The 17338-nt window shown below is 40.3% G+C and overlaps 1 protein-coding gene across 2 annotated transcripts in view; it reads left to right on the forward strand.

Moving 5' to 3' along the window:
- Positions 1 to 912: 912 nt before the first annotated feature.
- The window catches only part of dpp6a (dipeptidyl-peptidase 6a), a 361387-nt gene continuing 344961 nt past the window's right edge, over positions 913 to 17338 (forward strand). For both annotated transcript variants that reach the window (XM_029626299.2, XM_029626302.2), the window contains exon 1: positions 913 to 984. In XM_029626299.2, the coding sequence (XP_029482159.1) occupies positions 928 to 984 (57 nt within the window). In that variant the 5' untranslated portion in view covers positions 913 to 927. The remainder of the gene's footprint in view (positions 985 to 17338) is intronic.

A 17338-nucleotide genomic window follows, 5' to 3' on the forward strand; every position in this document is an offset into this window, starting at 1 on the left:
ACAGTACAGTTTCCAAATGACTACGTTTGTTGAGATACAGTACGTAGCCTACATATGTGGTTACAAACACAATAGTAGACTTCCTTATACATGGAATGTCTATCTTACTATAGGCTACATCAGCAGCGCAGTAATCTGTCCCCTCCGGTTTATACTGTAGTTTCGCGTGCCACCTCTCGACAGAACAGCGAGTAGAATGGAAAAGTATAGACAGTAGCGTTTCCCAGCCCATGCGTTACAAACCAAGGCTGGTGTCAGCACAACGTCCATCCTTCTTCGATGATATTTTCGTATAGCGGTCACACCATTGATTGTAGCCTATATAAAGGGTCACGCAGGTAACTAATTTTTTTAAAACATTTGTATAGCACTTTTCATGCGCGTCCGCTTCAGGTGCAGACCTGCACATGATCATATTCCAGGCATCTAAGTTTGTTTGGGATCTCATTTCGTCAAATGAAAAGTGGAGTATATAAATAATTCCAGCTCTACAAGGATAAACATAGGAAAGTAAAGCCATATTGTGGTTTTCGTTATATTTGTTGGCTTGATAGGCTATTGGAGTTTGTTTCCAACGAAAGACGTAGAGGGAGCTTTTGCCGCCAAAGAAACGCTTGAGCTGTTTTTAACAACTGCGCAAGGTTGTCTAACCACTCCTGTAAATATTGTGGAATACATTTGGGAAAACTTTGTCTCTGAAAATAAATAACTTACTAGCTTAGGCTATACCGAAAACTTTTTCAAACCAAGGAGACGCCAATTTAGGGAGATATCCTAAAGCGGCCAATCAGCCTATATCTACTGTAGGTATAGTATGTTTTAATTACCTGAGTTGTCCACAGTGAAAATTACCTCCAACTTGTAGCCTAACGTTACTTTTTAGACAACAGCTTCTCTTTCATTTCACAGGAGTTTTACTTGTCAACCATGAACCAAACCGCAGGAGTAACACAGACATACCGGAGGTGTTCTAAAGCAGGAAAGGTAAGTCTTTGTTAAATTATTGGAAGCGGGTTTGGGGTTTTGCGATGTAGGCTATCAAATAATCAACCACCAACTGAACTGAGAATGTAACGTTGTTTCTATATTTCCCTATGCTAGCACTTTACTGCTTGTTTTGTTGCGGGGATAACTACCAGCTAGTACATTTGGCACCTTGGAAGTTGTGGGAACGTTTTTGGTTTTCCATTGGTTCTGGGAAGGAAGCCATAGGTTTCCTGATAGGTAAAAATAACTCGATGTCGCCTTTTCTGAGAATTTAAATTTTTTATGTTGCAGGAAGTTTCTGAGAACGTTTTACTATGGTTCCCTGAAAGTTTTTCTGGGAGATTTTATTAACGTTCTGAAAACAGAAACTATGGGTATTTGTAGGTAAGTAAGTAACACCAGTGGTGGAAACGGTACCTAATTGCCATTGCGTAAAAGTAAAGATACCTTAAAACGACTCAAGTAAAAGTAAAGATACCTTAAAACGACTCAAGTAAAAGTAAAGATACCTTAAAACGACTCAAGTAAAAGTAAAGATACCTTAATAGAAAATGACTCAAGTAAAAGTGAAAGTCACCCAGTGAAATAATATTTTAGTATTATTATTATTTATTTTTTTTACATATAGACAGTGGCACACACCAACACTCAGACATAATTTACAAATTAAGTATTTGTGTTTAGTGAGTCTGCCAGATCAGAGGAGTAAGGGTGACCATGGATGTTCTCTTGATAAGTGTGTGAATTGGACCATGTTCTGTCCTGTTAAGCATTCAAAATGTAACAAGTACTTTTGGGTGTCAGGGAAAATGTATGGAGTAAAAAGTACATGCATTTCTTTAGGAATTTAGTGAAGTAAAAGTAACAGTTGTCAAAAACATTAATACCCCCAAAAACGAGTTAAGTATTAGTTAACCTGTTAAGGTATAGGGGGCAGCATTTTCACTTTTGGATAAATAGCGTGCCCAATTTCAACTTCCTGCTACTCATGCCAGGAATATAAGATATGCATATTGTTAGTAGATGTGGATAGAAAACACTCGGACATTTCTAAAACTGTTTGAATCATGTCTGTGAGTATAACAGAACTTATGTAGCAGGCAAAACCCCAAGGACTAACTGTTCAGAATTGTTTTTTTGTTTTTTTTGCCTCTGACTGTTCCCTGAGTTGTCATTGCCATGAATATTTCTTAGGAACCTGTTTTCAGTTCCTACCGCTTCCACTGGATGTCACCAGTCTTGAAAACAGATTGCGCCGTCTACAATTTGATCAATTATTAACGTTTAAAAATACCTAAAGTTGTATTACAAAAGTAGTTTGAATTATTTTGGCACAGTTTATAGGCAACTTTTGAAATATTTTGTAGTGACGTTGTGTTTTTTGGAAGCAGTTTTTTTCTGGATAAAACGCTTCAAATAAATGGACATTTGGATATATATGGACGGAATTAATCGAACAAAAGAACCAATTGTGATGTTTATGGGACATATTGGAGTGCCATCAAAAGAAGCTCATCAAAGGTAATGCATGTTTTATATTTTATTTCAGCGTTTTGTGTAGCGCCTGCAGGGTTGAAATATGCTACTCTCTTTGTTGATATTGTGCTGTCATCAGATAATAGCTTCTTATGCTTTCGCCGAAAAGCCTTTTAAAAATCTGACATGTTGGCTAGATTCACAACGACCGTAGCTTTAATTGAGTATCTTACATGTGTGATTTAATGATAGTTAGATTTTTACATCATTTTTTGAATTTGCCGCGCTGCATTTTCCCTGTTTTTTTCCCAAGTGGGACTCAACCGTCCCCTATACCATAAGAAATGAAGTATTAGTTAGTATAAGTTATAACTAGTTAAGTAACTATATAGTATTTTTACTTAAGCACTTTACACCACTGAGAACATGTTTCAATTAGATTTTCAATAAAACTGCTAGCTTATTTTGGGTTAACTGTTTTTAACTCCAAGCACAGATAGGACATAAACAAAAATTTTTTTTTTTACTGTGGCAGGGCATTAGTGAGATTCAAACCTAAGATCTTCCGTTCTCTATCTATGGAATTAGTCCAGTGTGCCACCAGGATGGAGCTAGCATGCCATGTGTTTTTAACTCAAACAAAGCTGTTCATTTTAGTCTATTCAAACACCATATAGCAAAGGAAACAAGCACTCATTAAGGTCAGGTGTGGCCAATTAGTGGGAACGGCCAACACACCTGAACACACTTAATAAGGTAGAGGATAGATAAGAAATGTGTTGTTGCTGAGAAGGGAATGTATATGTTTTTAAATAACATTCTTAGAACTTTCTTTGAACATTACTGGACTTTAAATAGAACCATGAGGAAACCTGCAGAAAATGTTTTACTGAAATTTCCACAGAAGAACGTTGTTTCTTAACGTACTCTGAACATTCTGAGAACATGATTTTAAAAAGAACCACAAGGAAACCGGTAGAAAACATTATGCGGAAGTACTGAAATTCCCATAGAATAATGTTGTTATTTAACATTCTCTGAACATTTTGAGAACATTACTTTAAAAAGAACCACGAGGAAACTTGTAGGAAATGTTATACAGAAGTACTGAAATTCCCACCTAATGTACATACAGTGCATTCGGAAAGTATTACACACAATAGCCCATAATGTTAAAGAAACAGGTTTTTAGAAATTTTTGCAAATATATTAAAAAGAAAAAATGTAATATATCACATTTACATAAGTATTCATACCTTTTACTCAGTCCTTTGTTGAAGCACCTTTGGCGGCGATTACAGCCTTGACTCTGATTCGCTACAAGCTTGGCACACCTGTATTTGGGGAGCTTCTCTCCTTCTCTGCAGATCCTCTCAAGCTTTTTCAGGTTGGATGGGGTGTATCGCATCACAGTTATTTTCAGGTCTCTCCAGAGATGTTAGATCGGGTTCAAGTCCGGGATCTGGCTGGGCCACTCAAGGTAGCCTAGTGGTTAGAGCGTTGGACTAGTAACCGGAAGGTTGCACGTTCAAACGCCGAGCTGACAAGGTACAAATCTGTCGTTCTGCCCCTGAATAGGCAGTTAACCCACTGTTCCTAGGCTGTCATTGAAAATAAGAATTTGTTCTTAACTGACTTGCCTAGTTAAATAAAGGTAAAATAACTGAGCAAGAGGACAAGTACATTAGAGTGTCAAGTTTGATAAACAGACACCTCACAAGTCCTCAACTGGAACCTTCATTAAATAGTACCCGCAAAACACCAGTCTCAACGTCAACAGTGAAGAGGCAACTCTGGGATGTTGGCCTTCTAGGCAGAGTTCCTCTGTCCAGTGTCTGTGTTCTTTTGCCCATCTTAATATTTTATTTTTATTGGCCTGAGATATGGCTTTTTCTTTGCAACTCTGCCTAGAAAGCCAGCATCCTGGAGTCACCTCTTCACTGTTGACGTTGAGAGAGCCAGTCCTCATGAGAGACAGTTTCCAGGCCTACAAACCAGACTCAGTTACACCTGCTCTGTCGGAGTAATTGGCCAAAATTTACCCAACTTATTGTGGGAAGCTTGTGGAAGGCTACCCGAAACGTTAGACCCAAGTTAAATAATTTTAAAGGTAATGCTACTAAATACTAATTGAGTGTAGGTAAACTTCTGACCCACTGGGAATGTGATGAAAGAAATAAAAGCTGAAATAAATCATTCTCTCTACTATTCTGACATTTCACATTCTTAAAATAAAGTGGTGATCCTAATTGACCGAAGACAGGGGATTTTTACTAGGATTAAATGTCAGGAATTGTGAAAAACTGAGTTTAAATGTATTTGGCTAAGGTGTATGTAAACTTCCGACTTCAACTGTATTTATTGTGGTAAACCGTGGGGTGTTGGGTTGAGCGTGCTGAGATTGACACAGAGACAGGGAGGCTTTAGTCCGCAAAAACAACTCTACTAAGATAGAAAATAAACATAACAAAGAAAATCACTGAGATTTGGCTCTGTCCTCTTCTTTCGCTTGGTGTCGGTCTCTCCCCGTTCCCTTTCGCGGTGTGCCACCGGGCTCCTTTTATTTGGCCTGCCCGGCTGGTTGACACTTTCCTCTAATTACCTCCACTTAGAGCTGTCTGTGTCGGGGTGCCCAGCTCCTGTATTCCGAGCATAGGGAGTCAACGTCTCCTCACGTACCTCCCCTCTATTACCATCCCCCGGGGTAGACCTCATGGGATACCACATATATATAATTCCTGACATTTAACCCTAGTAAAAATTCCCTGTTTTAGGTCAGTTCTATTTTTGTTTCATCAGACCAGAGGACATTTCTCCAAAAAGTACGATCTTTGTCCCCATGTGCAGTTGCAAACCATAGTCTTGATTTTTCATGGCGGTTTTGGAGCAAGGGCTTCCTCCTTGCTGAGCGGCCTTTAAGGACTCGTTTTACTGTGGATATAGATACTTTTGTACCTGTTTCCTCCAGCATCTTCACAAGTTCCTTTGCTGTTGTTCTGGGATTAATTTGCACTTTTCGCACCAAAGTACGTTCATCTTTCAGAGACAGAACGCGTCTCCTTCCTGAGCGGTATGACGGCTACGTGGTCCAATGGTGTTTATACTTGCATACTATTGTTTATACAGATAAATGTGGTACCTTCAGGAGTTTGGACATTTCTCCCAAGGATGAACCAGACTTGTGGAGGTCTACAATTTTTTCTGAGGTCTTGGCTGATTTATTTGGATTTTCCCATGATGTCAAGCAAAGAGGCACTGAGTTTGAAGATAGGCCTTGAAATACATCCACAGGTACACCTTCAATTTTCTCAAATTATGTCAATTAGCCTATTAGAAGCTTCTAAAGCCATGACATCATTTTCTGGAATTTTCCAAGCTGTTTAAAGGCACAGTCAACTTAGTGTATGTACAATTCTGACCCACTGGAATTGTGATACAGTGAATTATAAGTGAAATAATCTGTCTGTAAAACCCCTACTGTGACGGTTTAAAATTGATATTGGATAACGACAACCTCATTAGATAATGGTGCTTCGCATGAGTTACTTATTTGAGCGGCCTTTGCAATTAATGGCTGTTTTTTTATGGATTGTATGTTACGATGCAAGTCATGCGGCCATGCAAGCTCTTTTTTCCCCTGGTTTGCTGCAGCATTCATTAAGATGTTTATTGATCTGATGCATCCATGCGTAATGTGTAAAGCCTCCAAGTGACATTTCTTGCTTATTTCTGCTTATCTTGTCACTGTTGAGCTTGTTAACTGTCATTACTGAAGTGTAAAATTGTTGTAGACTAGTGCACTTGTATTATTTTACTAGCGTGAATATTAAGTCTCCTTGATGCAAATAAAAACCCTTAAGCACTCTCCATACCCTTCATCAGTAACAGTAAATGTGTGCAATCACCTGGCCTTGCTATTCTACCTACCTGCAGCCATTCTCTTTGTAAAGTAGGCTAACAACTTTAGTCATCTGTTGTTTTTCATGTTTAGAAATGTTCTTTGCATTGAGAGTTTTCTGATGCAGTGATTTCCTAGTAGCCTAATGTTTTCATTATATGCTATCTCTACAGATCTTTTTCTCCAGCTTGTGACCCACATCATGGGTCTGTGGGACTGAGTCACAAGGGAAAGGGAGAGGAGAGAAAGAAGGATGGTGTATGGGGTGGAGAAGGGGAAGGGCAGCTGATTGAGTCTGTGCTTAATGAGACCATTAGGGGGGACAGGCGCTTGGGTGAGAAGGGGCCCCTCCAACTCCCTCCACATATGCTACAATGTCATCACACAGGATTCACATGAACTTATTCCAGCAGGAGGGGAATAAGAGCTGACTATCCCTCTCCAGATACGACTGTCGTCAGCCAACAGTATCTATCTTAGCCCACGGTATCATATGTTAATGGTACTCAGATAGTTTTGATTCCTATTATGTCTATTTAAAACTCCAAAGCTCTGGAGGCTTTCTGTTTGGTCAATCTCTCTGTAGCCATTCTATTTTCAGACTGTTGAAAGCAACAGATTGATCCGAGATGAAAGATACACTGATTGCAGTAGGACCGCTGAGTTTGTAAGACTCTCTAAAGGAAACACATCTCATTGCAGGTCTTATGACATGCTTAACTTTGACGATTGTAGGAACACCTGGAAATATGATGATAAAATGTTTTATTAATTAGCTGTTCTGTTCCTTAGAGAAGGGATTGTGTTGTGCTTACATTGTGGTGTACTTTAACCCTTAGAAAACTGGACCCAGTTCTCCTTGCATGAAAACATTTAGTGATTAGGACTGTCCAAGGAGACCCCAAATAACATATTTCTTAAGTAACAAGACATTGACATGATTTGACTAACAAAAAATCTATGCAAATGTGTGGTTTGCATCACTTAGGCTGTTTTTACACAGGCAGCCCAATTCTGATCTTTTTTTCACTAATTGGTCTTTTGACCAATCAGATCAGCTCTGAAAAAGATCTGGGAAAAGACATGATGTGATTGGTCAGAAGACCAATCAGTGGAAAAAATATCAGAATTGGTTTGTCTGTGTGCATGCAGCCATAATGTCGATGCCTTATATACATCACAAACATTTGAAGTGACTATACTTCGGCAAAAATTAAGTTATTTCTTCGGAAATTTACTCTGACATCTTGTGAGCATTGTTTTTACTCTGGACATCTTATGAGCATTTTATATGCATTGAATTTCTGAAACTCTTTTTGACAACGCACAAACCATTCAGAGGAGCAGAATTCCGTTTTTACAGGCTGGTGAGATCAGACATTTTCTGGTGTATTGTTTGATGGTGTAATTGCAAAGATCAGCCAACAGGTGGTTTATTTTATGTATTGTTCGTGTACAGACAGTTTACCAGTTGTTTAAAGACACTAACCAGGTTTCCGTCCAACCATTTAATGCGGAAAAATTATCTGATGCATGAAAATAGTCACGACCGGGCTGATGGAAACAGGAAATGCTGGTACTATATTATAAATCTCAACAGACAATTGGTTTGTTCGACATGAGGGGATCTTTTTGTGTCTGTTAAAGTAATTATGCCTTTATGAAAAAATTATGAAATGCCTTTCAGTGCAAATATTGGTATAATAACCATCATATTGAAAGTAAACTTGGTCACGTGATATGTTGTGTGTTTCTTCACAGATTGTGGAATTTTGGGTATCGATTCATTGTCATGCAAACTTTTAGTTCACCGTTATTGTCCATAATTGTCGGTAACACAATTATACGATAATTGTGCCAAGCCTAGTTGTCCCACTAGGACTCGGGAAAGCATGCAGTTCATTAGGCTACAGATTAAATAAGTTATGATAAACTTCACAGGGTGGTGAAAGTGCACAGTGGTGTGCTTGATGCTCCTTTCCAATAATTATTGAGGGCATTATTCTGGTGACATGATGATCAATGCTTGGCTGCCATTTGACAAATTTATTGATCCGTTCTTTTACCAGGTAAGTTGACTGAGAACACATTCTCATTTGCAGCAATGACCTGGGGAATAGTTACAGGGGAGAGGAGGGGGATGAATGAGCCAATTGTAAACTGGGGATTATTAGGTGATCGTGATGGTTTGAGGGCTAGATTTGGGAATTTAGCAAAGACAACTTGTTATGGCTGCAATGTTAATTGTCATCAACAACCGCTGAATTGCATAGCGCTACATTCTATGAATATTACTAAAAATATTTTTATTCATGAAATCACAAGTGCAATGTAGGAAAATACAGCTTAGCCTTTTGTTAATAACCTGTCATGTCAGATTTTGAAAATGAGCTTTACAGCAAAAGCAATCCAAGCTTTTGTGTAAGTTTATCGAATGCTCAACAAAACATTAAGTACACTTAGCATCAAGTAGCTTGGTCATGAAAATCAGAAAAGCAATCAAATTAATCGTTTACCTTTGATGATCTTCAGATATTTTCACTCATGAGACCCCCAGTTACACAATAAATGTTCCTTTTGTTCCATAAAGATTATTTTTATATCCAAAATACCTCCGTTTGTTTGGCGCGTTATGTTCAGAAATCCACAGGAAAGAGCGGTCACAACAACGCAGACAAATTCCAAATAGTTTCCGTAATGTCCACAGAAACATGTCAAACGTTTTTTATAATCAATCCTCAGGTTGTTTTTAAAATATATAATCGACAATATATCAACCGCAAATGTCTTTATAAGTAGCAGAGGGAAAAGCAATGGCTGTCCAAACTCTGTTGCACGAGCAAAACTCATGTTTTCTTTCTGGCTCATTTTTAAAAATAAAAGCCTGAAACTATGTCTGAAGACTGTTGACACCTTGAAGCGATAGGAAAAGGAATCTGTTTGATATCCCTTTAAATGGAGCAAAGGGAGCCTATGGAACGTGGAGTTTTCAAAATAGAAGCCACTTCCTGGTTTGATTTTCCTCAGGGTTTTGCCTGCAATATCAGTTCTGTTATACTCACAGACAATATTTTGACAGTTTTGGAAACTTTAGAGTGTTTTCTATCCAATACTAATAATAATATTCATATACAGTGGGGCAAGAAAGTATTTAGTCAGCCACCAATTGTGCATGTTCTCCCACTTAAAAAGATGAGAGAGGTCTGTAATTTTCATCATAGGCACACTTCAACTATGACAGACAAAATGAGGGGGAAAAATCCAGAAAATCACATTGTAGGATTTTTAATGAATTTATTTGCAAATTATGGTGGAAAATAAGTATTTGGTCACCTACAAACAAGCAAGATTTCTGGCTCTCACAGACCTGTAACTTCTTCTTTAAGAGGCTCCTCTGTCCTCCACTCGTTACCTGTATTAATGGCACCTGTTTGAACTTGTTATCAGTATAAAAAGACACCTGTCCACAACCTCAAACAGTCACACTCCAAACTCCACTATGGCCAAGACCAAAGAGCTGTCAAAGGACACCAGAAACACAATTGTAGACCTGCACCAGGCTGGGAAGACTGAATCTGCAATACGTAAGCAGCTTGGTTTGATGAAATCAACTTTGGGAGCAACTGTACATGACCATCTGATCATTTATCACTCCAGTGTTAATCTGCAAAATTGTATTATTCGCCTACCTCCTCATGCCTTTTGCACACATTGTATATAGACTGCCCATTTTTTTTCTACTGTGTTATTGACTTGTTAATTGTTTACTCCATGTGTAACTCTGTGTTGTCTGTTCACACTGCTGTGCTTTATCTTGGCCAGGTCGCAGTTGCAAATGAGAACTTGTTCTCAACTAGCCTACCTGGTTAAATAAAGGTGAAATAAAAAAAATAAATAAAAAAAAATGATTAGGAAATGGAAGACATACAAGACCACTGATAATCTCCCTCGATCTGGGGCTCCACGCAAGATCTCACCCCGTGGGGTCAAAATGATCACCAAAACGGTGAGCAAAAATCCCAGAACCACACAGAGGGACCTAGTGAATGACCTGCAGAGAGCTGGGACCAAAGTAACAAAGCCTCAGTAACACACTACGCCGCCAGGGACTCAAATCCTGCAGTGCCAGACGTGTCCCCCTGCTTAAACCAGTACATGTCCAGGCCTGTCTGAAGTTTGCTAGAGAGCATTTGGATGATCCAGAAGAATATTGGGAGAATGTCATATGGTCAGATGCATTGAAGGTGAAACGTGGCTGGGTCTTTCAGCATGACAATGATCCCAAACACACCGCCCGGGCAACGAAGGAGTGGCTTCGTAAGAAGCATTTCAAGGTCCTGGAGTGGCCTAGCCAGATCTCAACCCCATAGAAAATCTTTGGAGGGAGTTGAAAGTCCGTGTTGCCCAGCAACAACCCCAAAACATCACCGCTCTAGAGGAATTCTGCATGGAGGATTGGGCCAAAATACCAGCAACAGTGTGTGAAAACCTTGTGAAGACTTACAGAAAACATTTGACCTCTGTCATTGCCATCAAAGGGTATATAACAAAGTATTGAGATAAACTTTTGTTATTGATCAAATACTTATTTTCCACCATAATTTGCAAATAATTTCATAAAAAATCCTACAATGTGATTTTCAGGATTTTTTTTCTCATTTTGTCTGTCATAGTTGAAGTGTACCTATGATGAAAATTACAGGCCTCTCTCATCTTTTTAAGTGGGAGAACTTGCACAATTGGTGGCTGACTGAATACTTTTTTGCTCAACTGTATTAGCAACTGAGACTGAGGAGCTGGCCGTTTACAATGGGCAGCTTTTCATCCAAGCTACTCAAACTGCCCCTGCAGCCATAAGAAGTTAACACCCCTACTCTTACGATAAATGCCATGGGATCTTTTAATGACCTCAGAGAGTCAGGTCACCTGTTTATAACGTCCCATCCGAAAGACGGCACCCTACACTGGGCAGTGTCCCCAATCACTGCCCTGTAGCATTGGGATACTTTTTTTTAGACCAGAGGAAAGAGTGCCTCCTACTGGCCCTCCAACCTCACTTCCAAATAAATAACAAATACAAATAGACTTGGTCTTATCCATAATAATCTCATCATGTAGGTAATTTACACACACTGTATCTGCGAGCTGTTGGCTGGAGTGCACGTGCCACGACCAGAGTGGGCACGTTTGCTATATAACGCACAAGTTTGTGTCAAAACCATCGGTAGAGTTAAAAATGCGGTGGAAACCCATTTAACTCATATCGGCACATGGGAATTTTACTGCAAAAGTTATTTTTAGTTCATCTCGCACAGTCTCTTACCTGCACTAAGTCAGTTGGATGAAAACACATCTAAATGCCACAAATGCCATTGTTGTTTTATGCAGATTTTAGAAAATCACAAATTGGATGGAAACCTAGCTACTGTGACATAAATAAGACATCGGGCTTTAAAGGGTTAAATGTTGAGCTCCAGTCTTGGTAGATTTCCACTGATACCCTAGAGCAACTTATTGTGTATAGGGTTTAACTCTTGAGTGTTGGATTCTACTTTCAAGTTGTTCCTAGCCTAGCCCCGATCCCACACCTGTTCATAACCACTCATGGATCTCCAAGGACTATAGATGTTATCAGCAATCAAATCAAATCAAATCAAATCAAATTTTATTTGTCACATACACATGGTTAGCAGATGTTAATGCGAGTGTAGCGAAATGCTTGTGCTTCTAGTTCCGACAATGCAGTGATAACCAACAAGTAATCTAACTAACAATTCCAAAACTACTGTCTTATACACAGTGTAAGGGGATAAGGAATATGTACATAAGGATATATGAATGAGTGATGGTACAGAGCAGCATACAGTAGATGGTATCGAGTACAGTATATACATATGAGATGAGTATGTAGACAAAGTAAACAAAGTGGCATAGTTAAAGTGGCTAGTGACATAAGAATGCAGTCGATGAACTAGAGTACAGTATATACATATGCATATGAGATGAATAGTGTAGGGTAAGTAACATTATATAAGGTAGCATTGTTTAAAGTGGCTAGTGATATATTTACATCATTTCCCATCAATTCCCATTATTAAAGTGGCTGGAGTTGGGTCAGTGTCAATGACAGTGTGTTGGCAGCAGCCACTCAATGTTAGTGATTGCTGTTTAACAGTCTGATGGCCTTGAGATAGAAGCTGTTTTTCAGTCTCTCGGTCCCAGCTTTGATGCACCTGTACTGACCTCGCCTTCTGGATGATAGCGGGGTGAACAGGCAGTGGTTTGGGTGGTTGATGTCCTTGATGATCTTTATGGCCTTCCTGTAACATCGGGTGGTGTAGGTGTCCTGGAGGGCAGGTAGTTTGCCCCGGTGATGCGTTGTGCAGACCTCACTACCCTCTGGAGAGCCTTACGGTTGAGGCGGAGCAGTTGCCGTACCAGGCGGTGATACAGCCCGCCAGGATGCTCTCGATTGTGCATCTGTAGAAGTTTGTGAGTGCTTTTGGTGACAAGCCGAATTTCTTCAGCCTCCTGAGGTTGAAGAGGCGCTGCTGCGCCTTCTTCACGACGCTGTCAGTGTGAGTGGACCAATTCAGTTTGTCTGTGATGTGTATGCCGAGGAACTTAAAACTTGCTACCCTCTCCACTACTGATCCATCGATGTGGATAGGGGGTGTTCCCTCTGCTGTTTCCTGAAGTCCACAATCATCTCCTTAGTTTTGTTGACGTTGAGTGTGAGGTTATTTTCCTGACACCACACTCCGAGGGCCCTCACCTCCTCCCTGTAGGCCGTCTCGTCGTTGTTGGTAATCAAGCCTACCACTGTTGTGTCGTCCGCAAACTTGATGATTGAGTTGGAGGCGTGCATGGCCACGCAGTCGTGGGTGAACAGGGAGTACAGGAGAGGGCTCAGAACGCACCCTTGTGGGGCCCCCGTGTTGAGGATCAGCGGGGAGGAGATGTTGTTGCCTACCCTCACCACCTGTGGGCGGCCCGTCAGGAAGTCCAGTACCCAGTTGCACAGGGCGGTGGTATAAGCTCCACCTACAATTTTGATTGACCAGGAAGAGTTTACACCATTTCACTACTATGACCTATCCAATCATATATTGACTGTATGAAATAAAATGCATTGGCTTTTGAAAGTGTCATGATATACTCCCAAGTGACTGTGAGTAGCGTGTTCAATTGTGTTGCACTGGCAATTGTGGATAGGCGGCAGAGACCTTTAAGTCTGATAGATTTAGGCCTTATTCTGTAGAGCTGAGCAATGGTTGGACTCATTAAACTTGTTAGATAGTAACAATTTAAGTAGTAGAGCTGACTATTTAATTTGCATGACCTTCATCAGAAGACATGGCATCTCCTCAGATCCACTGTGACATTTTGTCCAGGGGCCTCACCTCCTGTTTTGACAGAGCTCAGCTGACGTGACCTTTTGTGTCGATCAGCATGACATCACTGTTCCCTCATCATTTCTCTTCCACACTCCCTCCATCACTTGCTTATCAAATAGTGGATATCATTACATCTTCATCATTCTCATCTCTACCTGTCCTGCATTGTCTGCCCTTTAAGAATATCTTCCACCCAATAGTGCCTTGAACCCTGTTTAAAGTAATTGAATAGACATTGTGTGTCCTAGGGGTGCTGAATGTATTTCACTGACCAACAGAAACAACCACCAGAGGTCCCCATTGTAATATGTACCAGCATGTATTGAGACAAGCTACTTTGTTGTGCTCTGTGAAGATGTTCTTGCATTTTCCATCCTATTGATTTAATTGTATGATATAACCTTTTATAGTAAATGGGTATAGGCCTAATCTGAATTTGTGCTTGTTTGCAGTATTTAGTTGTCTGGTCATAAATATGCAGAAGGTAGTTTGTCTGGTCATAAATATGCAGAAGGTAGGTTGTCAGGTCAGAAATATGCAGAAGGCAGGGTGTCGGGTCAGAAATGCCCTGCGCTGTGATGAAACTGGCTGGTAGTGTTTTTCTGAGCATATTGACTCGTTGTCACTGCTGGACGTACAGTACTAGTCAAAAGTTTGGACACACCTACTCATTTCAGGGTTTTCTTTATTTGAACTATTTTCTACATTGTAGAATAGTAGTGAATACATCAAAATGATGAAATAACACATGTAATCTTCAGTTCACGCCTGTCGAGGACATGTTTTGCATAGAGTTCTACCTGTGATTAGCCATAGTTTTACATTTTGTGTGCCCAGAGCTCAAGTCAGAAAAGTGCAGGGTGACAGACATTGACTTGTTATACAGAAACATTTTTGCTTATACACAGTCACACAGTACATTTGACTGAAATAATATTATCCAATACTATTCAGAGGGCCCACGTACACATAAAAAAGTATCATTATTCAAATAGTGGATTTAAAGCATTATCTTTTAACATCAGACAGCCATGCACTCCTGTGTGAACTCCAAAGTTGTAATTAGCTGACTTAGTTTGAGAGTCATTTTAGAGCTACGCTAATCTTCCCATCTGCAAAGATCTCAAAGCTTAGAGAAGGCCCTTTTTTCTCCCTAATTACAATGTTATAATGAGATAATAAAAGTTAAATTTTGTCTCTCAGCTGGCACACACAAAAACAGAAATTATTAGCCTCCCGCAATGAATATGTATGAACTGCTGTTGTCCAAAGAAAGATCACCAAGCAAAGTCTTCATCTGCTGAAAGCACATATTGAACTTTTATCAATTAAATTATTTGAAAATGCCCCAGGCCTATTGTCGGTCTCTTTCAATACTATCATTACATATTGAATTATAAAAAGTCATTTGTTTCTGGAATTATCGAATTCACATTAGAATATACAGATGCATTGCTTTGGAATCCAGTTGAACAAGGAGTTATTTGTGATAAATAATCTTCTAAGGAGCACAGAAGTGAAACTGAAGAGGTATTAAGGGTTGAGAGTGTACTTCTTAATTACAGAGGGTTTGTTGGCCAACAACGAGGCATAACACCCACAGAACTGTGCCAGATATCGATCCATTTCTCATTACGAAGTTGGCCCATTGTAATTTTCTAGTTATCACTCAAAAGTTCCACACTGGAGTCTATGGAAATGACCATTGATTTTTTACAATTATTTTTGCGAGTGCAGACAGATGAGGTAGTTAGGCGAGAGTCGCCCATCTCCATCTTTCCACTTCTAAAGCGGACCTTTTTTTACAATGAGTACGTGTGCGCCTATGTTGAAAAATGTAGGCGCACAAGGAAATTAAGGAGCACAATGAAGAATATTTGATGCAGTATAGCTAGAATCCACATTTTTCAAGGCGGACTTGTGCTTCTAAATTAATTTCAGGTCACACAGCAAAATATTTAGCTGCATATATGAGTAAAATGGTTGCCTTGTGGAGCCCTGCATCAGCAGTCCTCTCGTTCTCGTTAGCCCTAACCTTTTTCTGCTCATGATGGGATTAGTGGGAGCTGTGCCATTGGCTAAATGGAGTTAACGGCCCAGATGTCCTAGTTACCTTGTCTTTGATGGTGATCTTCTAAATTAACACAATGTTATTATTTTTTTTAATTCAGTCATCTTTCAGGGTTACATAAATTAGATATCTTAGGGGGTGTTTTTAGCCCACATAAACCTAAGCACTTACAGGGTATGTTAGATTATATTACTTGCATTGCAGAGAAAGAGGTGCCAATAAAAGTAATCCATTGATCGATATACTGTATAAAGTGATACTTTTATTATGACTCTGTTGTGTTGTTGTCCAGCTACACCAGTGTTACACCTAATGCACTTGGCAACAGAGACTGCTTGAAAGGGGCTAACAATCTTAGGTTGAGTGGATGCAGGGATTTACAGTTGAAGTCGGAAGTTTACATACACTTAGGTTGGAGTCATTAAAACTCGTTTTTCAACCACTCCACAAATTTCTTTTTAACAAACTATAGTTTTGGCAAGTCGGTTAGGACATCTACTTTGTGCATGAATCAAATGTATTTATATAGCCCTTCGTACATCAGCTGATATCTCAAAGTGCTGTACAGAAACCCAGCCTAAAACCCCAAACAGCAAGCAATGCAGGTGTAGAAGCATGGTGGCTAGGAAAAACTCCCTAGAAAGGCCAAAACCTAGGAAGAAACCTAGAGAGGAACCAGGCTATGTGGGGTGGCCAGTCCTCTTCTGGCTGTGCTGGGTGGAGATTATAACAGAACATGGCCAAGATGTTCAAATGTTCATAAATGACCAGCATGGTCAAATAATAATAATCACAGGCAGAACAGTTGAAACTGGAGCAGCAGCACGGCCAGGTGGACTGGGGACAGCAAGGAGTCATCATGCCCGGTAGTCCTGAGGCATGGTCCTAGGGCGCAGGTCCTCCGAGAGAGAGAAAGAGAGAATTAAGAGAGAGCATACTTAAATTCACACAGGACACCGGATAGGACAGGAGAAGTACTCCAGATATAACAAACTGACCCTAGCCCCCCGACACAAACTACTGCAGCATAAATACTGGAGGCTGAGACAGGAGGGGTCAGGAGACACTGTGGCCCCATCCGATGACACCCCCAGACAGGGCCAAACAGGAAGGATATAACCCCACCCACTTTGCCAAAGCACAGCCCCCACACCACTAGAGGGATATCTTCAACCACCAACTTACCATCCTGAGACAAGGACGAGTATAGCCCACAAAGATCTCAGCCACGGCACAACCCAAGGGGGGGCGCCAACCCAGACAGGAAGATCACATCAGTGACTCAACCCACGCAAGTGACGCACCCCCCCTAGGGACGGTATGAAAGAGCCCTAGTAAGCCAGTGACTCAGCCCCTGTAATAGGGTTAGAGGCAGAGAATCCCAGTGGAAAGAGGGGAACCGGCCAGGCAGAGACATCACGGGCGGTTCGTTGCTCCAGAGCCTTTCCGTTCACCTTCACACTCCTGGGCCAGACTACACTCAATCATATGACCCACTGAAGAGATGAG

This window comes from Oncorhynchus nerka, linkage group LG22 (genome assembly GCF_034236695.1).
Source record: "Oncorhynchus nerka isolate Pitt River linkage group LG22, Oner_Uvic_2.0, whole genome shotgun sequence".
NCBI lineage: Eukaryota > Metazoa > Chordata > Actinopteri > Salmoniformes > Salmonidae > Oncorhynchus > Oncorhynchus nerka.